Source organism: Trachinotus anak, unplaced genomic scaffold (assembly GCF_046630095.1).
Source record: "Trachinotus anak isolate AG129_WGS33_773 ecotype Australia unplaced genomic scaffold, CSIRO_AGI_Tana_v1 ptg000015l, whole genome shotgun sequence".
NCBI classification, from domain to species: Eukaryota; Metazoa; Chordata; class Actinopteri; order Carangiformes; family Carangidae; genus Trachinotus; species Trachinotus anak.
In genome coordinates, this window is record NW_027273866.1 from 2,715,495 (window position 1) to 2,737,890 (window position 22,396).

Consider the following 22,396-nt stretch of genomic DNA (forward strand, 5'->3'; position numbering starts at 1 on the left):
CATTGGCACATACATGTTTCCCCCCTCTCCATTCAATGTGGGGATTTTAGATGCACTCTATTGATTTGTTTCTCGGACAGCTATGTCCATTTTGCACCCCCTCCATCCTCCACATACCCTGAGGCTGTATGAGCTGCTGTCATTAATTATCTACATGTCTGTGCGCATGTTTTTTTGGAGGTAGGCAAAGATGGAAAAAAAATATGGGATAAAAGCGCCTTAAAATAGGACAGAGCAGAAAGGTTAGAAAAGAAGAAAAGGGGGTAAATATAATTGTTTTGTACCTGGGATGTGTTTAGCCCAGCCAATGATGACCACCAGCTCGCGGTCAGCCAGGTCGCACAGCGTGGTCAGAGCCTTGATGTCGCTCTCTGGCATGGTGGGGTCGGGCATGGCATAGATCTTCTCTGGCTCTGCCACCAACAGGTGAGACACTATCTTTGTGACTGAGGATAGAGGAGGAAGGAGGGGGGATGTCAAAGCAAAGCAGAGGTCGAAGGTTATATCATTGCAGAGCTCAGTGAAGCACAAAGATGCACTGTACTGATAAAAAATTGTACAACAGTGAAACATCCTATACACCAGTGGTGGCCTCACTTTCACTGTTTCTTTCTCTTTCTCATTATGCAAACTAATGGATGGGACCTGAATTTGTAGGAGTGAAATGTAGGCACTGAAAGCTCTTATCCCTACAGAATGCATGCCAGTGGAAAAAAAATGTATGCATGAAAATGTGAGACACTCGTACCCTCGAGCACTCTGTCGTTGTTTAATATCGGTCATCAGCTCAGAGACTTATCATAATTCAGCCTAACCGGAACAATACCTGGCCTATATTTCTGACCAATGACCTCTCAACTGTTCAAACATGGGAGAGACTGGGAAACATGAGTCTGGCCTAGAATTTTGCCTCAGTTTTACCTGTGTGCTGGCCTGGCAGAGGAGGGGCGACGGACGAGGGAGACAATGGGCTAATGACGGAGCAGTACTCACGAGGCTTTTTGGTGGGAGGGGGGAGCGTCAACCCCAGGTATGGGTTGTTTTCTGTGTCCAGCCTCCGCTTGTATTTCTGTCTGCCCCCTCGCACGCGGTCCAGACGAACCCCTGGGTTAGAAACAACAAGAGGACACAAAATGAAGAGACTGTCATTTTTTGGACTAGATTTTAACTCATGAAAATGAACTAGGTCAAAAAAAGTTGATAAATAATTTTACATATACAGTGAGACAGTAGTAAAGACACCAAGATCTGTTACAGAATATAGGATGATGATCAGAAATTACACCCAAACATATTCTGTATTAGATCATGTACAAAAGCTGCAGTGTGAGTAACCGCACCGGTCTCTAGCTTGTATGTAAGCATTGTAAAAGGGTTGCATAGGGGCATAAGTGTGTGTGTGTGTGTGTGTGTGTGTGTGTGTGTCTGTGTGTGTGAGCATGCACTGCGGTGTGTGTCTGTGTGTGCGAATGTGTCAGAGGCACGGCTGCCTTCCCATATGTGGTCCATGCCTGGCTGGTCTACTGTGACACAGCTGAGCCCAGAGCAGGTCTAAACATATGAATATTTAACGCAGGGTCAATGATCTCACAGACTGGCCTTCTAATTATTTAGCTTTTGGGGTGAGGCAGACTGCATACTAATTAGCTGCCAGCTCTATGCTTCTTTGCTTTGCAGTGTGTGTATGTGTGTGTCAGAGAGAGAGAGAGAGAGAGCTCAGGTGTTTGCTCTTCGGGATCCAGAAGAAGAAACTTAACCAGCCTACAAGCAAAGACATAGTCCCACACACACTGTACAAAACACCCCCTGTCATATAGCAGATAGATAACTAGGTATTGCTTTCCCATAAAAGACCCTTATTTCACCCCTCTTTCACTGCAGTAGCACTGAGGCCTTATCACCCCCAGCCACACCTAGGGGGCCAGGTTCCACACTGATACTGTAAATGTCAAACCAGCCTCATCATAACATAAGTTATTTATTATCTCATTATTTGATAAGAATGTTTCCATTTGGATGTCTTTTCTATTCTATTAATTTTCAACATAGTTAAAATATTTCATCTACACTGTTCTATTTATTTGATACCACTGGGCAGGTATTTGGTTATTTAATGTAATTGTATGCAAACATTTGTATCCTACATATCCCTATATTTGGACCGGTGTGTCACTGCTACCATACAGCCTAAATATCCCTGATATCTTAATCCTGTCAAGAGGGAGAATCCCTTCAATTTACCTTGTATGCATAATGTAACCCCCCCACCCAAACAAATTTAATACTAAAAGGGTGGAGGAGAAAAGGCTCAATGAAATGCTTGTGGTGGTGGAGGAGTTAATTTGTCAGCCTCCCACGTCCTCTGAGTGAACAACACCAGCAGCCAGAGCACTTCCTTGATGATTTCATCACTTTATAACAGGGAGGACGGTGTCAAACCTGGGCATTGTATGGCCACTGCAAATGAGCCTAATACAATTTGTCCATCAGCAAGTGCTCTTGGAGAGGATGAGTTTGGATGTGACCCATGCGCGGTGATTGGAGGTCGCTCAGTGAGTCACATGATCTAAGCTAGAAACGTTGGCCTTTGTTTAACAAAGAAAAATTCAACAACGAATTAATGCAAAAATATCTTCCTGATTTTCACCATTTATCTTACATGGCCACACTCTCCCAAACTGAGAGCACTGGGGAGGGGGGTCCAGTAAACTGTATTACCATGTAACTGTAGAATAGAGATTTTGCCTGCTTATATAAATTATTTGATTCCCTAGAAACACAAATCTGATTAGGATTGTCTTTCAATTTCCTGACACTGACAACCCACTAACCTAATTACCCCCAATTCCCAACAGAGCCTCATCCTTCCCAGCAAGCACCAGGGAATCATCTGATGGCAACTACCTGTACTTCACACACACACACCCACACTTATACACAATGACAATTTCATCTTAATGTGTATCATTTTAAGAAATAGATTTTTTGTTTTTTCTATGAAGGCGTCTTGAGGATAGTCTTCAAACACTCTGCACTTGCTGCTTGGGTTTAAGTGCTTAAGAACTTTCCAGTCCAGCTGAGATGGTGCCATTAGTTCTGTAGGCATGGAAAATGTTTCTCACAGTCAAACCTGATGTCACCACTTTCTACAGTTTCTTCCGGCTCCCCCAATGAGCTCGGCCGCTGCCAGGTGGCTGCGCTTCTGCTCCTCATGATCCTCTCTGCCGGTTGAGTCATGTGGCTGTGTCAGCCAGTGTAAAGCCAGCGATGAAGGTAGATGGGTGCCTCTTTTAATTAGAACAGTCCTGGCCATAATTAACAGATGCTGACAGGAATTAAAGCTTGGCACTAACCTGTCTCATTTTACTGTCCAACAGGGCCAGACACAGGCAGAGAGGAAGAGAGACTGATTAAGAGCAGCTAGACGGATTCATTCACTCAGGCTGTCAGGCACTAAGTCCAGGACTTTATAGGGGCCTTTGTGAGGTTCATATGTCCCTTTGGTGGCACCCGCAGCTTTAAGTGGTCTGACTCTGACCAGTCTGTTGTGCTTCTTCCAGAATAAACAGTAGGTGTGTTATAAATGTGTGAAGAGAGTTGAGCACCATTTCATCCAAAGTCATCTCACTGTTTTATGGCCCGCTACACAGTGCACCAAGGGTAGCAGTGGGTGAGCTCGGGTATCATCTCTTCAAAGCAGGGTGCTGGGGGAGAGGGCTTTCGGCCAAGGCGGCTGGCATTTGTGCACGGATTAGCCAAGGCCTCAGGGTGGGGGCTGGGGCCAGCTGACCTAGGGCTCTTCTTTCTCTCCAAAAACAATAATAATCCCCTTCCAAGCACACTCCTACAGAAGAGCCTGTCTTCACTCACTTTGTATGGCCGACCGTGGTAGGGGCCCTTATTTTGAGTCCCTCACCTGTTCTGGGTGTCTCTCCCTGGGGAAAGTGTCAGGATGTCTGGGATGGTTGGCAATGCCAAGGGGGGCTTAGACAGACCCTATTTTAGCTGGGAAAATCAGAAGGCCACATGGCAAGGCATGGTGAACCTTGCCTTTCAAGGAAGCCGCCCCGTTAAACTGCCGTCAGCACTATTTCAAAGGGCCCCTGTTGCCAGCTTTGCATGCTTGTAAGTGTGTTGCAGCATTTTTAATCACAAGTGGTGATGAGCGAGGGTAGCGGAAAAACTGTCAGTCCTTTGCCCCCCCTCCCCTCCCCATCTGCTGACCCCTGCTGACACCCTCGTCACATACTCCATTTGCAGGTTAGCTACAATATCCCCATTGGGCTGACATCCCTGCTCATAGCAATTGTTCTAAATGTAAGTATTGTGAAAAATATTTTATGTAAGGTTTGTATCAGCAAAAGTCTCTTTGTTACTTTTTTTACAATTGCCATCATTACATCTTAGAAGCTGCTCTTACTGTTATAGACGACCTGCAACACAGGTGGACATTTACATGTCTAGTATTTCAGGGGCTATGCATGTGAGTGTAGTGTGGTTTGTGTGTATGTTCTGTATGTTGTGTATGTGACTATGATGGGGCTATTGTGGGATGTGGTTGTTCTTTGCATGCCAGTCTGCTGAACAATCAGAGGTGTATTAGATATCAGCACAAACACACTTTGCTTCTTCGTTCAGCAAATGTGCATGACCGTCACCGTGCTCTCTTACAATGTAGCAGGATATTCTCTACTGTCACACAAAGCACTATTACACTGTGAGGACAATGGAACAAAAAGCTATTGTCTTTGGTCAGTGGTGCAGATGTGTGGACAAAAATATACACGTAACTTCACAGCAAAAAAAACATTTTTTCTGCACTTGTGTGTGTGTTCATGTGTGTGGAGGCATCTTTGTGTGAGTGAGCGAGGGAGAAAGGAAGTTAGTGCAGAGAGCAACTGCCACTGAATGATGTCAATGTAATCTCTCAATAGTATCTTGTCTTCTCTCTTGCTCTAAGCTCTGATCCGTTTCCATTGATCAGAGGAAAAACCTGTTGCCCCTGACATTTGATTCTTCTATTGATCACTTCCTCCTTTATACAGTCAAGGGAAAGTACAGCGACTCAACACAGGGTTTAGGCAGGTCTTCTGTAATTAGACTGCTGATCTTCAGGGACCATTCTCCTTACACCTCTTGCCACACTTCCAGATATGAACTTATTGATTGTAGTGCCTGATCAGTAGCTACTGAAATCTGAATTTTGATTTTATAAACAGAAATAAACATATACACATCTAATCTTCTCTTAAGATGTCTAATATTGTTATTCTTTCAGTGACAGTGATGGCTTTATACTTCTGTTTCATCGGGGGGCAGCACTGTACTTTGTTGGAGCTGTAAAGTTATAATTAGGTGATTTTCCATTGAGATACAATGTGACCTTTCTGCAGTAATGAAAGTAAGTGGCAACCTCAGTCACATGAGTGGTGGCCATCTCCACACTCAGGGCCTGAGCATGGCGTTGAGCCGACGGCTTCATGGAGCTTACAGTGGACACAGACCATGTGTCTCTCTTTCCATCTCATCCTGGTGACACTTAAAAGTGCCGGACGTCATGGCAGAGTTCACGTACTTAACTGCACTTCACATCTCTCTGTTAATCATGGCGAATGTGTTCAATAATTTTGATTGTGAGAGAATGTAGTTGTTTGAGAAGGATCTACTGCAACACCTGCAAAATACTTCAATCAGTCTGTGACAATAGTTACAGTGGCAGGTGATGACAGCCGCTAAGTAAAAGAGGAGGTCATTCTTATTCTGGGAATGTGCTGAATACACAGAAGTGTGTATTAGAACCTCAGGCTTAGCCGAAGTCTGCATATTTGAGTTTTACACTCTTTTTACTCTGACCTGACACTGGTCATTCATTTATAGCCATGGCTACATATTTTTGTAGTCTCTTATTCTCCAAGATGATATATTGGCATAAATTTTTCATCAGATAGTAATGCGATTACTCTGTCTTTCTGGCACTGAGGCCTTATCTGGCTGCATGCAGTCCAGGGGATTCTGTTACTGTGCAGAGATCCATATGGGCTGTGACTCTGGCTTCAGGTGGTGACTGGATATATATGCATCTATAAATCCCACTCTCCAATGAATAATGGGTGGAATAATGGTGGAATATATAGTCTACAGAGTTTGACAAAGAATTTAAAAGTGTGAGGTTGTACAGAATTTCATTTTTCATTAGCTCTTCTATCTGGCAGTATTTATACCACTGTATAACCATGAGGGACAATCACACTTTGCACAACAGACGCGCTACCTAACCCACACTCATCAGCACTTCAGGAAAGGGAAACAAAAAAGTGAATAAAAAACAATAACATGTTTCCTTAAAGAATCCCTGAGCTGCTCCCGGAGGAGGCTTGAATAAATATAACACCGTCACTTCACCCTCAAGCCACATATCTTTCATTATTCATTTGTCTGGTCTTTTTGGAGCAACCAACAAGTGAGAAAGCGATACAGAGAGAGAAAGAGAAAGCCAGATGAGAATGCATTGCACTAATTCAATGGGATAAGAGAGAATGGATAGGTGCCTCCCCGGAAGAGCAGCCAAGCGTCAGGGTCTCGGGGGGCTGAGTCGGTGGCAATAGGGAGGGGGGAGAAACCCGGCCAGACAAATCCATCGGAAGCATGTTTAATTGTCACTGAATTCCCTGCTGGCGTGACTTTAAAAAACCATCCACAGGAAGAGAGCTGAGATGTTCGGAAAACATTTAGTGGATCAATATGCCGGGGAGAGCTGAGACTGTGTGTGCTCAGGGACCCGGCCTGAGCCTTTCCAGGCGGAATACTGTTACATTTCTATTACTCAGACGGCGGGATCAACCTATTCAGCATATTTCTGTCCCCAGCTCAACTGCACATTATTTACTGCTGTGTAGGTAGGGGGAGGACAGGAGGGCTGGGAACTGTTCTCTAGGCCAGTTGTGTGTATCTCTAACTCTGGAGTGGTGGGGTGGTCTGTGGTGTTGTAGTGTTTCCGCTGGTAGATTCTTTATCAGATCAATGGAGGTGTCATTTTTGCATAAATGTGTTACTATACCAAAATCAAATAAGGTGCTGTATGTGTATCTTGTGGGTGCAGGAATAATAAAAATGTTCTTACTCTTCTTACCTTCTTTGAGCATCCCCACTTTGAGGCATTTCATGAAGCGACAAGCCTGACATGATTTGCGTCTTCGTTTTGTGATCTCACACTCATTTGTGGCGGGACAGCTGTATTCTATGTTACCTGAGAAGAAGAAGAAGAAGAAGAAACCCAGGTTGGCACCAGCAAAACAAATCAAGTCCTAAAGCATTACAATTCAAAGTAAAATGTTAGCCACTACATGAGGTAGAGGTATTTCACCAGAGAAACCGGTGCTAAATTGGGCACTGCTGCTACTGATATAACAAACACCAGCGTGTACTCTCTGTGCTATCAGATGGTCTTTAATAAATCATCTTTTGCTAACCATGCACGGGCATTTGTTAATCATACAGATTCCTAAAGAATCCATTTCTGTAGTGTGCAGGTGGCTCAGGTGTCCTCCAGAGAATACAGTACCTTCCTGGCGGCCACGGCAGTAGGAGGGGCTGGGGTAAGAGGTAAAGGGTTGGGGGCGGACGGTGGAAGCAAAGATACAACAGTCCTTCAGGACCCATCAGTAGACACCATCCTGGTCCAACACTAAATTGGCCTCATTAATTCTGTACGTGTCCCCTCCGGGCCCTGGGCGCAGGCCACGTCCCCCTGTGCTCAGAGGGGCCTGCCACTGCCTCAATAGCAGGCTAGAGAGCCAGACATGCTGCCCCTGACCACTTTACATAATACTGCAGCAGACCCAAACCTGTTGTTACCACTGTTGCCATTGTTGACTATTTACATAGTGTACAGGCAAGAGGCCTTATGCATTATTCAACTGCAGCATCTGATTCCAGGACGGAGCAATGAAAAAGAGTTTCATTGCCACACAATAAAAGAGTCGGTTCTGCTCTACTCTAGCATTAGCAAAAGAAAGGGCAGTATATGTGAGGCAATTCCTCCGCTTCTGTCTGATTCCCTACATTTTACTATGTTCAAGGGGTTTCAATAAAGGGTATCAGTGTAATGGTTGCTTCAGCCTAGGAATCTGAATTATCCTCATTTTGAATGGGCTTTTAGCTTTAAAGCTTTTGACATTGGTATTTGTCCAAACTTTTCTTTTAACCCAGAGTTTATGTCTTTGTCAGTATGGTACAGAAACTGATTATTGAGTGATGTAAAAATTTTATTTAATCACCATAATTCCCAAAATACACTTTTCATCAACTAAAATACGTATAGTAAACAGTATGTCATTTTCTGTTGAAACTGCTAGATAAACAGATGCAGCATTCCCTTTAAAAGATAAAGCATCTTTACATATTTCAGTGTGTTGTCTGACAGTAAAACTCCATGCACACACAAACACATTAGGATTGCCTTCCAACATCCCATAGATGCTCCACAGCTCTGACCCTCACTTCATATTCCTGTACAGAGAGACAGAAGGCTGTGTAATATTCCACTGGCGTTCCTCCACTAGCCCTCCAACACCCTTTGACAACTTATGCAATTATGTTAACATTATTGGACAGATCAAGTGGAGGGTCCCAAGATGTTATAAATAATTAGAAATTCCTCCTTATATCTGGGTTAGAAATCATTATGCTAATTCTCCTCATCTCTTTGGGATTGGGGTAAATAAAGGTGTGAGGGAAGCGGCTGATGAGCTGTGATTGTCTTTCCTCTGTCTGTTTTCTCTGTTGTCATAGCAGAACCAGACCATAATAATCCTGCCCATTTCCCATATGCTGGGAGGAGGCAATCAGTGCCACCCTGCGCTGGAATCAATTCACAGAGGCCTTTTTGGTTTGTGTCCACATTATGCACTAACCAATCAGCAATTTGCCGGGATTTAAAGTACTAAATACATTTAAAAAATGATTTGATTTTGATTGCAAATCTTTTTTTTTCCCACTTCATTATATCATTTCAAAAAAACAGCATATTGCCAGGACACGTGCACACATGCTATGTTGCGGGTTTGCTTGCACAGCTGACCCTGTGTGTCCCTGAGGACGCTTTGTTTATGGGGGTATTTTTCTCTCCCCCTCCCCTCCCTTCCCTTTCACAGGGGTGCCGGGGACATGTGCACAGACCACACCTGGTGGCTAACTAAGAGAGTTAGTCCTTTGGTATCGCACACCCCAGAAACAAAAACAAACATACGCTCACACACTGCTGCGCTACTGTGTCCACCTGTCCTGTCAAGCCCCCAGTACGTCTGATGTTCTGTCAGAGGGGGCTTCTCATAGCTCAATGAAGAGTGAAAGGTGGATTAACTAATTTTTCAACTCTACATTTGGTTTATATTTAGGAGAGGGAGTGTTTCAGTATCGGTGTACACACATAGTAAGTCCCACCTCATAACATGCCTAATGCCTCTTGGCCGATCTAAAATGACAATAAGCTGTGGCCTTATGTTTTCACTGACATGCATATAAAGGAAGTGAAGTCCTCAAGAACACTTTAGGAATAAACCACGATCCAAATGTAAACAAAAGTGTAGCCCCACTGCCAAAAATAAAAAAATTCAAGAGTGGAACTTGCTATGACACCTAAACTGATTGCAGGATTTTTAATACACTAGAAAACGGCTAAATTTAAGTTACTGTAATATCTACGCTATTCAATGTTTGTAGCCACAGCAATAACAAGCCTATAACTTCAATTATATTCAGACATCATTATGTCGAACGTTTTAGTTATACCATATGTTAAATATACCTGCAATTTGTATGGTTGATTTCTAATTAGCCCGTGAATGTAATTGTTCAACAAAAATGTAATAATAGTTATTTAGATTTTATTTAGCTCTTTAACCTGTGCACCATTATTACTGAATAATGCAGCCATTGTTATCTCTTACTTGTATTTATGAATGACATTGTTTGTAGCCGTTTTTAGTTTTAAGGGATGAAGGAAGCATTTTTCCTGAATTCAACTTCATTGACTGAAATGAACTAAATTGGAATGAGCTGAATATGACAGTCCTTGTGACGCTGAACAGAATACAGAAACTATCTACATTAGCAACACAGCCCTTGAACAGCGTCTAAATAGAGAGACACATGAGTACTGATTTAAAAAGGGATTTCTGGTTACAGTAGATTCAAACGATGCATTTAAAGGGGTGAATTTATAAAACCTTTTACAACAATCTTGCCATTCATAAATGACGTCTGGAAATCCAGGCTGGTAGAGTAATAGTATGGTGAGTTTCACTTTCAGAAATGAAGCATACTGGCGGGAACCCCTTTAACCCGAGGGCCATTCTCGGGTTTATCTGTCTTTAGAGAGGTTATGGTATGGTTACCAATAACATTACAGAGTGAAGGGGGAAGAAAAAGATTTCCCTCCTTCTTCTCTTGATAAGTATCTGTCTCAATCTATTTTATGGCTTTTCAGGACCCATGCCAGGGCACAGAGGGGAAAGTCAGGTCTTGTAAGTAAATTACAGTAAAATGGCAGGTATTTCTCATCAAAATCTAAACTGACTTTTACAGGCTTACTGTCAAGGTCTATTACTTCATATAAAAGAGGGCCACTGAGTTCAGTTGGTTTTTCAAGCAATTTTACACTTGAGTTCAAAATGGGAAGAAAACACAGTTCAATAAGAGATTTATGTTTTTGATTGGTGGGGCACGTGAGGTGCCGGGATGTGGGGATGATTAGGGAGCAATGAGAAAAGGGGTAGTTCTGGGATGGATGGAGATCCAGGCTGACATTCATTTGGGCCTGGCCTTGACTAATGTAACTATCTCCACGTAAGAGTTCAAGGGGCTTTTCACTGGATGAACAGGTGACAGAAGATGGATTTTCCATCCACTTCTGCTGAAAAGGTAGAAGCATCAGCTGAAGAAGTGCAGGCCAGAGGGGGAGGTGAAGCGGATGCAAAGATAACAAGGATCACTCAGTGAATTAATGCCTACAATTGTATACTCAGTCAAAATATTTTAAATACAAAAAAGCAAAAGACTACATATTAATATCAAATCATTAAAAACAACTACAAATGTCCCATTTAGAATTAGCTGCTATATCAAAAAAGAAATACAGAGTTACACAAGGTGAGCACAAGGTGATAAAGAAACTGTCATGAACATGGTTAACATTAACTTAGCTTAGTTTGCCCTAAGTGCTATAGAACAATGTGATAAAGGGCTGGAAAAGACAGCTCCTTTGTTTTCTTCTCATTAGAGAGGGCCGTCTCACACTCCACCCTTGACTGCCTCGTTATTCCTTTAATTAATCAGTTCTCATCAACGGCACCCTCTCATTCTTTCAAGGGCTCTACATCCCGCTATTTACTGCCTCTATTTTCCTCCAGCAATACTGCATGTGTTTCTTTTATCATTTCGGGAAGGCTTTCACCTCCCCCAAAAAGTCCCTGCGTCCTCCTGCCTTCTCTGCCTGGGACCCCTGTCTGATTATTATGCCATTAAGCCTCTCCTCCTCTCCTCTGAAAGAGCAGCAGGGTCCCTCTCCAATCTAAAGAAGTCCTGGGTTTTTTTTCCCCTCCTTTCCCTGAAATTACCCGGCGACGCGTGCCTGAGTTTCTAATTGGCATGCCTGTCCCTAGAGACGGCCCCCTCCCTTCTTCCTAATGAAAAGCCTCGGCCTTAATTACACTTTCCAAACGCTGATTGTTATTGACAAAACTCCTGTGGCTCGGACAAACGACGGCAGATTAGCTCCATTACAGGCAGCCCTCCAAGAAGAGAAAGAGAGGGATTTCAAATCGACAATGCAAAGTGAGCGGGGAAAAAAGAGGAGCTTTCATTTTTTTCCATGTACCTTCCTCTTAATTGTTTGGGCCATTGCTCTACTTAAGACGCCTCTTTCTGTTCCATTGTGTTGCCGTCAGTGTACTTTCAGTTAGCGGACAAAAGCCCAGTTATGTTACTTGAGAGAAAATGTTCATCTTTTGTCAATAGACAGGATTGCTGATGGCAGCATGGGTAAACAGGAGGATTTGGCCTAATGCTTTTGTTTGCCTGCAAAAGGTACATAGACTGTCTAAAGCTGATATGGCTGTAAAGTCCAAAATCAACACCTGATATCAAGACACACAGCCTGCTCTCCATATGATGCCCGCAATCATTTGTTGATTAAAATTTACTGAAAGCAATGGATAAAAGATGTTCAACTCATTCAGTTTAAATATCAAATTCCTATTTTTTCTTCCACTCTTAATCATCTCACTTCACCATACCCCAACCCTTTGGCTCATTTTACATATTTTATCTAGGTTTTCCACTGCATGTATTCCACCACTAAGCCGACAGAGCTTAGACCTGGGCAGCTGTGCCTGTTGTGCAGTTTTTTTTTTTCCAGGCTCGACAATATCTCAGTCTTCCTGATTAATCTGGAGCAGAGCGCACAGTTTCACAGAGGGGGGCCTTTCATTGCCTCTCTAATGAGAAGCTGTGATACATCATGCCTTGCAGATAGCCAATCGCACCCTAGTCCCCAGACACACACTCACTCACGCTCACAGACACACAAACACAAAACAGGATGGGAATAATAAAGCACATTCTCTGAGACCCCCCAAAGCATCTGGGCAAAGAGACCCTGCACTCCACCAAATCTGACCTCTGAGTGATGATGTCATGTCCACCATACACCACCAACCATGACAGATGATCATCACAATCTCACTCGTCATCTGTCCTGTGTCAATTTAATCCTCTGCTTTCTGTTTCTTTTAAGACAGCATAAACATTTTTTAAATGCGGACTTATTTGATAATCAGTTAATGAGTTCCATGTTTGTTAATATTCCTCTCACAGTTAAATATTGTGCATTGTAATTAAATAAATAAAGAAAAAAAAAACAAGATTTTTTGTGGAGGTTGCTATTCTCCTGAGAACACATCTTCCACACTCCAGTGATTTTTTTTTACATAGTGAATTGCTTGGACTGAGTACGCTTCAGTGTTGTTGTGAGGCCAAAGGTGTCTTGTATGGAGAGTGTTACTGTGTCTAGTGATGCAGCGACATGGGATGAAATAACTGGTATTGAGTGTTTGTTGGGGGGAGGTGAGAGGAGGAAAAATACCTTGTATCGTCCTTTTAAAAAAGGCTTTGCAGGCCTCACAAGAGGCCACCCCATAGTGATACCCCGAGGCTATATCTCCACAGACCAGGCACAGCCTCTTGGGGAGGGAGTTCAACATGTATTCGCACTTTATGGACGAGTCCTCCATGATGGTACTGGAGCAGTCGTCATAACGCTTGCGGCAGGTGCCAGCCCCGAGCCCACTGGGGGTGAACATAGGTGGAGAGTCCAGGCCGTTGGAGTGGCTATTCATAGCACTGACATAGCCACCACTGGCGTCTGAGTTGCCGCTGGGGCTGTGGTGGCTGACCGTGTCGATGACCGAGGAGGGACTGGATGGCTCCGTCTTGATGTAGGACCCACAACTGGAGGGTAGATGCCGGTCATCAGCGGCCATTCTATTCAGCAGCCTGGGTGAGGTATGGGGTGAGACACAATGGGGGGAGGGTTGATGGGAAAGGGAAGAGAAAGAGAAGAGGAAGATGATTAGCAGAGGTCTTCAAAGGGTAGAAATTAATCTCATCAACCAGTGGCATGACAGAAATGCCTGATTGACATTAAGTGCAAAATATAATGATTATATGGCAGTTCACAACAATTACAACACAAAAGCTCTTTTCCTTTAATCAGACATTATGTAAAATTTTCTAGAGCAAACAATGCACCTTAACATACTGCTTATATTCCACATTAAACATCTGAGGATTGCTTAAATATTTTTCAAATCATTTTTGGTGAAAAAGATGTTTTTAAAATAAATGTGCAATTTCTACAAAAGGACAAGCGACAGAAAAGACAGGAGATATTAAGTAGGTTTCATGTGGTCAAACAGTCCATATTTATTTACCAAAACACATTTAAATGTTTTGCATATCTACTGTTGTCATGTGTCTGTGTTTTTAAGTCTTTCCAATTTTCTGTTGCTAACCTTTCCTATAAACCAGTGAACCAGGTGGAGGATCCTCCTGTAAGTGCCTCATTAGCCACACACCATGGCAGCTGCAAAAGTGCTTCAGTGTACAAATACACACATGTACAGCACGCACACAATAAATACACACAGGCAAAGAGAAAGCAAAGTGAAAGAGAATGAGAGACAGAGGGACAGAGAGAAGAAGAGAGAGAGCACTCAAATAACTTAACACACAAGTGCACGCACACACACACAAACACACACAAACACACACAAAGAGCACATCAAGACAGGGGCATCTCCATAGCTTAGAGAGCAGAGTGGACCTTGGCTTGTCTCCTTGAGTCAGCAGTCAACCAAAAGGAAACATGATGGCAAGATATTGACTTTTTCACTGTCTGCCTAATAACTGTATTTTGGAGTACATGCAATCTGATGCTGTAACGTGTGCAGACTAAAGTGCAGCCTTTTGGCTGCAGCCACAAAATGCACTCTGAAGTCTTCCTTGCCCACATAAATCTATTTCAGTCTTGCTCTATAACCTTTAACTTGAAATTGCACGGGGAGAACAACGGGGGTAAAAACTTATCTTAGACGTGTTCAACTCATTTTTCTGTCAGCAAATACAGTGAACTGAAGAAGTGGACTGGTAGAGGAGATGGATAACTCAATGTATTGGGGATGCCATGTAGCCATAGTGACCTCTTAGGGTCAAGGCGAGGTCACACACTTACATATACACACACCCCTTTGCATTAGGTACCAGGGAAGGGGTGAAAGGTCACCTGCACTTGCCTGCATTAACAAAATTGAGCCTTGCATGGCTTATGCAAATGCAGACACGGGGGCTCCTAGTGAGTGGCAGCTAGACAGCCCAAGTTGTGCCTTAGCACATTAGTTCCATTAGCATATTGCCAACTAATGGTAATGTTTACATATTTGACATGTCAGTTTACCATCAGCTCTGAGAGAGGGGGATGTTCCCCGCTGGGCTCTATCTGCCTGATTGGACGATAGCGGTCTGTCTCAGAGTGCTTCAGAGGAAACAGGGAAAGAGAGGCCGTCGCTGTGTCCCCTATATGTCGGCCGGACTGCCTCTTGCTCTCTGAGGCTGATTTAATTGTGAGGGTGGGTGACGGAGGGGTTCAGGCCCAGGGGTCAGTGGGTCAACCTTATTTTCTCACCCTGGCTTCCTGGGCCCGTGGAGATGGGGGTCAGCGTGTCAAATTAAATCTCATTCCCGGGTTTCCCTCCCTGCTGTCATGTATATTCATCGGAGCTCCAGGTGCCTACCACTTCTGGAAATTCACAAAAAGGTTAACTGCTAAAATAAATAATAAAAAATGCCCCCTGTTAAAACCGTTGACCTTGTGGAATAAGCCCTGAGCACTCCTGGAATTCTTCTTGCGATATAAAGCCTCCACTATATAAAACTAATACACAACTACTGTTCTACTACGCAAAATGCTGTCCGATACAGTTTTCCTTCAGTTACTCTAAATTTAAACAAAGCATACAATATTTTAATATTAGTGGAGGAATTGTAGGAGTTCATTCAGAAATGATCCACTTGTACTCTTAAACGTCCTTGCAGACAGAAATTGAAAAAGTGAATCCATTTCATGCCTCTCTAAAATAGAACTTGCCGCTCTTGATAATGAATGCAGATTGCATCCCCATAAATTAATGCACGGCTCTGTGTTCATCTGCTTTATGTTCTCTGTTTCAGATGGATATGTGCACCTGTGCGATAGGGCACCTGCACTTGGCTTATTAAAGGCTATATATTAAAACGCAGGAGCACAAGATGGCTCCATTTAGCTTTTATTTCACAAATTCAGAGTAAGCTTAACCCCGGTTCAAAGGCCATCTTCAGGGTGACACTTAGCATAATTGCATAAGTGTCTTAACTGTTTCCCCTCCAGCTCAATGTGGTCATTTATAATAAATGTGCCGGCTAGAATCCCCTTAACTCATTCTGCTATGACACATTATACCACTGCTATGCTTATGTTTTTAACAAGCCTGCATATATTGATTAATGATACTGAGGGAATACTAACCACTTGAACCTGGCATATTAATCAAATAGTCTAAAATATTTCTATAAATATTCGTAATCTCTAATGGGACAGGTCCAATTTAAATCTATAAATACCATTGTATGGGAAAATGAATTATGAACATTAAATAGTTTGACAGCAGCAATAGTTCTGATAAATAATTCAATATGTGGGGCAGGTGCTAATTAGCTTGTGTGCTACACACACTGGAGCAGACAGGAAAGGGTCTGCTGAACTAACTGAGACTTGATGCTGTAAAATCTATAGTTCTGTCTTACTTCCTTCCTCAAGGTAACAGCATTTAAAATTCTGCTGCCTGGCTGACCAAAGGAGCAGCGCTCGTCTAAGATACAGTATCTCCCTCTCTCTCTTTTACTCTCTGTTCCTCCTCCTTTTGTTCCCTTTGTACCGATCAAAATTCATGCTGAGTAGTGGGTTATGGGCCCACAAAAGCACACTGCACAGTTTGGTTTTAATCTGATTCCAACTGGCCCTCCTAACAGCATTTCAGATCCCTAATATCATTCCACTGGTGCTGCTGTGACCAGGATTAGCTGGCCTAATGATCTGAAGGCTCATCTCACACTTTCTGTTCCTTGACTTCCGAGAGGAGAACAGAGGAGCACTCATTCCGTCACGTCTCAATACTTCCCTCGCCTGCAAGCGACACTCTCAACACTGGATGACACTGTCGTAAAAATGCAGAACATTCAGGATCTAATTGAGCCAATTTGTAAGTATTCCTGCTGAGAGCTTCCTGCTTCAGGAAGATACAGATGCTGTCCGCTGTTCCCTGGGTGACTACAGCTCTCTCCCTGTTTCATGTGTAAATCATGAACATTCAGCACAAACCTGTGCTAGAGGCTCAACTCAAACAGTGAGTAAATTCCTGATGTCCTTTTCACTCTCAAGGCCACCAGATGCCAAAAACCCCATTTTATAACATTTGCTAACCTCATCCCTGGGTGTCACATCCCTGCTACCTGATCAGACTGGGTAAGTGGAAGGGAAAGGGTGGGTGGTGGAGGTGGGGGTTGACATCTGCAGGCAGGGTGATGGTGATATCAGATGCCCCAGTAGGGGCAGATCTGTCTGGAGAGCCCCAGGCGATGTGGCCTGATAAGCCACTGGCCCCAGAGTCAGCGCTGGTAGGACGAACTCAATTAGCTCCTGACAGACCTCCTCTCAGCCCGGCTCAGCCTCCCCGCCACAGCCAGAGCCCACTGGCAGCTGCCACACTGACCTCTCCTCCAGGGGCCACTGCCACCTCTTACCGCTCCGACACACAGCCAGGGACTCATATTTGGGAGAGCGAAGATCATGCTGGAAAATCTGCACAGCCCAACTGCAGGCACAGAAATACATACAGTAGCTTGTCTGCCACCGAGGGTGCTCAGTGTGTGTTCTCACAGGGGGAAATGTAAATGAAAAAAGGACTGGGGCTCAGGGAGAGGTTGGGGTGGCCCTTGGGAGAAAGGAAGTGAATAGAGATTCCAAAACACACTTAGTTGAAATATAGAGGACGCCTCTCTGTCTGTTTCCAGGTTAATGACCATCAGGGGAATTAGGGGCCAGACTCATGGGGCAATGGGCATGAGTGTGTGTGTCTTTACCAACGCTGCACAGGCTTATGTCCTCATAGGTCTGAGCTTGTGTTTGTGTTGCAGACAGAATATGAAAGATGGAAATATGGGGGTGGGGGGTTGGGGGAGTAGGGGGGTTGATGGCTGTGGTTTGGTTGGAGGCAAGCCCGGCACTCCATAGGGACCCATTCTAATCTACGAGGGAGAGGCCCCTAATTTTGGAGTTTCTCATTCATTAGTCCTGCTCTGGCAGAGAGAGGGAGCGGAGGGGGTGGACCTGAAAGGAGGGGAGGGGCCCTCTTTATTAACAGATATGCCAGACACTCAGGAGAAGCTGACAGAGATTTATGATGTGCAGATCTACAGAGGCAAACAAAAGGGAAGTTGAGGAGACAGAAAAACAGGAAAAGAGAAAGTAAGTGATACATGAGGGAAAGAGAGAGAGAGAAGAGACAGAGAGAGCGATGCTCATCGTACCAACGGAGAGCGAGGGCCCCAGATCAATAGTCTATAGGCTAGGGGCTCGTGCAGGGTTACCACTTGGGGGGACCATGCTGCTCTGTGGCCTGGGCAATTAAGTTTTTCAGTCTCCAGCAGAGGATTATATTTAGCTGCTCCAAAGCGATGTCACTGTCTCTATAAAGCCATGAGCTCACTCCACTACAACAACTTGAGCCCCATGCTCCAGCGGAACCACAAGATAGCGCTGGCCAAGAAGCAGATCACATCTATTGATTCCTCCCCCCCCCCACTCCTTCCTGTTCTAGAAATGCTGCTGGCAGGAAAGAGAGGGCCTCTTGTGATACAGGCGCTGCTGTTTGTCTGACGTAAACTGTCTGGGCCGCGCTGGGCAGATCTAGTTCTTACAAGGGGCTGAGTTCAGGATGTTTAGAGAGAGACAAATGGCTAATGATAGAGCTACTGTCAGTTGGGGATGTGAGAGAGTGGTCGGTTGTCTAAACTTCCCAGTACAGCGTGCAAAGAGTTAACAATAGACCCAATGGGGAAGCTCCCTGCAGAACAGGCCAGCTCATCATACTGTATGTAAAAAAGAAGTTCAGTGATAAGTCGAGCCTGCCGTGCAGTACATTTGGGATCAAATTTCTAATTCTGCCTTTTCATTAGAAAAGATTAGTTTCCATTACATCCATTATGTGGCAAGGCCATGGTATAATTTAACAACATAAATTTACAATGGCTCTTGATATCTAGCAAAAGCAATTAAAGTCCAGTACTGGAAAAAACTGCTTCTGACTGGAGACGTTTTGTGTAGTAAAAGTCTCATGCAAAGCTAGTCACAGGAAAACTGGTGTGTGTAATGACATCAGACACAACCTGGTGTTGTGTGATACGTTATCGATACACTGGCACCAATATCACAATACATCTTCTTGAAAACCAAGGCACCGGTGGATCTGTCCTTTACCTCAGATGTTTTAACTCTAAAGTGTTCTGCTTTCTGACAGTTCAACTCTACTTTATAACAACATTTGAATGATGGAGCGTGTGTACATTTTGCTAAAAAGTCGGTGTGTGTTGTTTATTCTTGCTTGCCTATAAAACATATCGTGCATTCAGTGTGAGACTGATTGCACTTTAAGCACTCAATAAAGCAGCACAAGCCGTCAGTGTATGTTTGAGTCACATCTTTTGTAAAATTATCGCCAATTACACAGATTCTGTGACATATCATAGATAAATGTTTACCAAGACACTGTTTCACTATTGCTGTTAATGCAATGTGACTGTATATCATGAGATAATACTGCTTCTAAGTCATGATCTTCCTTGAATTTGTAGGTTACTGTAAATTTATAAATATCTAGATCAGATCCTAGATCAAATTTTGTTGTTTCAATTAAAAGAAAAATCTTGGTAACATGCTCCTAAACATTGTCTGTCCTGTCCAGACTAATACTGTAAGAATAGGTAATAAAAATTCTGTTTCATGTTACAAAAGCTTTTTGAGGACAGGTTTTGTTTAACTGCCATAAATTATATGGAAAGCCAGCAGATATCAACCACAGCACATCTCTCACGTACTCTCAGTAGGGTTCCTTATGTAAAATAAAGAGGGGGGATTATAAAATATGAATGATGGAAACTTGAGCAAAAAAAAAAAGAAGAAAAAAAAAGGAGCGAAATTAAATATGAGTGGAAGTCATGCGTCACTGTTCACTGTCTAGATATTTGTGAAACAAACTGTCAGAGATAGGAGACCCAAGAGAAAGGTAAGGGATATTCGCAGTGTATGCGCATGTGTATTGTAAACAGAAAGAAATATTATCATAAAGGGTTAAGGCTATTTAACACAGTCCAGTGTAAATCACAGGTTTAGACACAGTGACTGTGCGTACAGGGGGACGGAGACATAGAGCCATGCATGAAATTACTTCATTAATCTTCTTCTGATAGGCTGTTCTTGTTTAGGGGGGAGCTCTACCTGCTTAAAACAAAGAGCCCATCCTGCCTCCATAAATTATCCTCTTCATCAGAGGAAGAGCCAAATATAAACAGACAAACACACATGCAAGCACATGCACACACATACACAAATATAAAAGGCTAAATTAAGAGGCCAAAATTAGCAGGTTTATCAGGTGTCCGGGATAATTCGAACGCAATCAGATGTGTAAATATTTGCACAGGCACACAGTCAGTGTGTAATCACGACGCATCAGTAAGTTTATAATAATGTGCATGATGCAACATGATCAAGTTAAAAATTTAGCTTGATTTCCTCACATTAAAAATGTAGTTTTAAACATACAATTTACACAGCTCCAAAATAAACTGATGATGCTCAAAACACTATTGCTATGACTATGTCTGACATAGTCATAGCAATAGCCTCTAGCTTTTTACAGGCTCATCTCCACCAGCTGCCACACATTCCCCATAAATAGTGCTGGTAATAAAAAGGCGGGTGGGCCTAACTGATTTATACGGTAGTATCCACCACCACCACACCATTCAGGAATAATTAAACTTTGGGGATATCTCCTGAATTAATGCGTCTCCTTCAGGGGGGCAATCTAAACATTTCAGTCTTCACCACGTCTGGTGTCACCGGATGTACTGGGAGGAAGGGAGGGACTCTCCAAGTGGCAGCTTCAACAACCAGCTACTCAATGTGATCATTGGATCACACTTAGTGCTGTAGGGGTGGTGTCACAAGGAGGCATTTTAATGCGAGCATAGTTTGTGACCAACAGGCAAATACACACATAAGCACAAAGTCATATAATTTGAAGACAGACAAGAAAGCAGGAGGGTTCACACACAGACACAAACACACACACACACACACACACACACACACACACACACACACACACACACACACACACACACACACACACACACACACACACACACACACACACAGACACACTGTCAGTTAACAGGTGAAATTATTGTATTCCAAAGATGTTAGGAAACATGTCTGATAGAGGTTTTATGAGACATGAGATAAATTAATTTAGTCTCTAATGAAAAACATTTTTTGAAATAGAGAGTCAGAGGCCGAGTTGCTATTTCATTGTCACTTCACTTTCACATTTGCATCGGACAACGCTGATCCTGATTTAAAATGACATAAATGTCTCTCTTTTAAAAAAGTAAAAAAAACAAGAAAAACAAATTACTGTCTAAAGTAATAATACAGAGTTTTAATGCTGTATTAGTCCTTGAATTGTAGAGCACAGTTAATCCTGTTAGAAAGAAAATTCAAAGGCCTTTGCAAAACTGATTAATTATTATCTTCACACTGCCAAATATTTATTAATCATGTTTAGCTTTGAAGACCGTCCAGTTCTGATTTCTAGAAAAAGGATTTCAAGCACTTCATTTACTGTTTGAGTCACATAAAATTTCAAATGACAGAATTTTTGCTACCTCAGTAATATGAGTAATGCATATTTGACATGGGTCAAGAGAAACAAATACGTCAATAGAAATTGCTGTTCAGCACAGAGAAACTAGGCCTATGATGGCTGGCTTTTTGCACACTGCTATGTTAATGGCTGGTTATTGGTTACATCTACTTCCCTTGGGCTACTACTCTCTCTCTCTCTGTCTCTCTCTCTCTCTCTCAAAGACACACCCATAACACTGCTAAGTGTGCACACTGCATCAGTCTTTTTAATTTAACAGTGTTCAACAGTTGATGATGCCAGGCCCCAGAGCTTTATTACAAACAACTGCAGACTGTGTTTGAATGTACAAGCCTTAAATATTTGATTGCAGCCTTCCAAAAGGAGTGATGATTAAAAAAAAGTGCCTGGTCTAAAAGCTGTAATGAGTGCAAGGCTCACCCAGGCCATGCAGAGAAGACTTGGTGAAGCTGTCAGTGGGAATCAGAGCTGCCGCAGTGATGGACGGTTTCAATATTGATTTCATAAATAAACAAAGCTAACCATCGATCCTAATGTTATTTTGCATTTCAATTACTGCTCCGAAACATAACCTTCAAACAACTGGCCGCTCAATACCAATAGCCTTCACTGATAAACACCCATATAGTTACCCACCTTACATCACATTTTCTTACCAAGTGTGAATTAATGGACCTAGAATTTGCTTCTAAGAGGTGGCAGAATAGTTGTGAGCTAGAGAAGATGTCACAAAAATACTAATGGGTACAACTCTATGAAACTTTACTCAACTTTACTTTTAGTGTTCTCAGTTTGATGTC

At 43.0% G+C, this 22,396-nt stretch overlaps 1 protein-coding gene across 7 annotated transcripts in view; it reads right to left on the reverse strand.

The window, feature by feature from the left end:
* esrrb (estrogen-related receptor beta) overlaps window positions 1-22,396 on the reverse strand; it is a 46,986-nt gene that overhangs the window by 15,441 nt on the left and 9,149 nt on the right. For 4 of the 7 annotated variants that reach the window (XM_071498530.1, XM_071498531.1, XM_071498533.1 and 1 more), the window contains 4 exons: window positions 13,142-13,551; window positions 7,121-7,246; window positions 922-1,104; window positions 285-446 (listed from right to left, as the gene is read on the reverse strand). In XM_071498530.1, the coding sequence (XP_071354631.1) occupies window positions 285-446; window positions 922-1,104; window positions 7,121-7,246; window positions 13,142-13,551 (881 nt within the window). The remainder of the gene's footprint in view (window positions 1-284; window positions 447-921; window positions 1,105-7,120; window positions 7,247-13,141; window positions 13,552-22,396) is intronic. The other 3 variants (XM_071498527.1, XM_071498528.1, XM_071498529.1) reach the window with 3 other exon arrangements.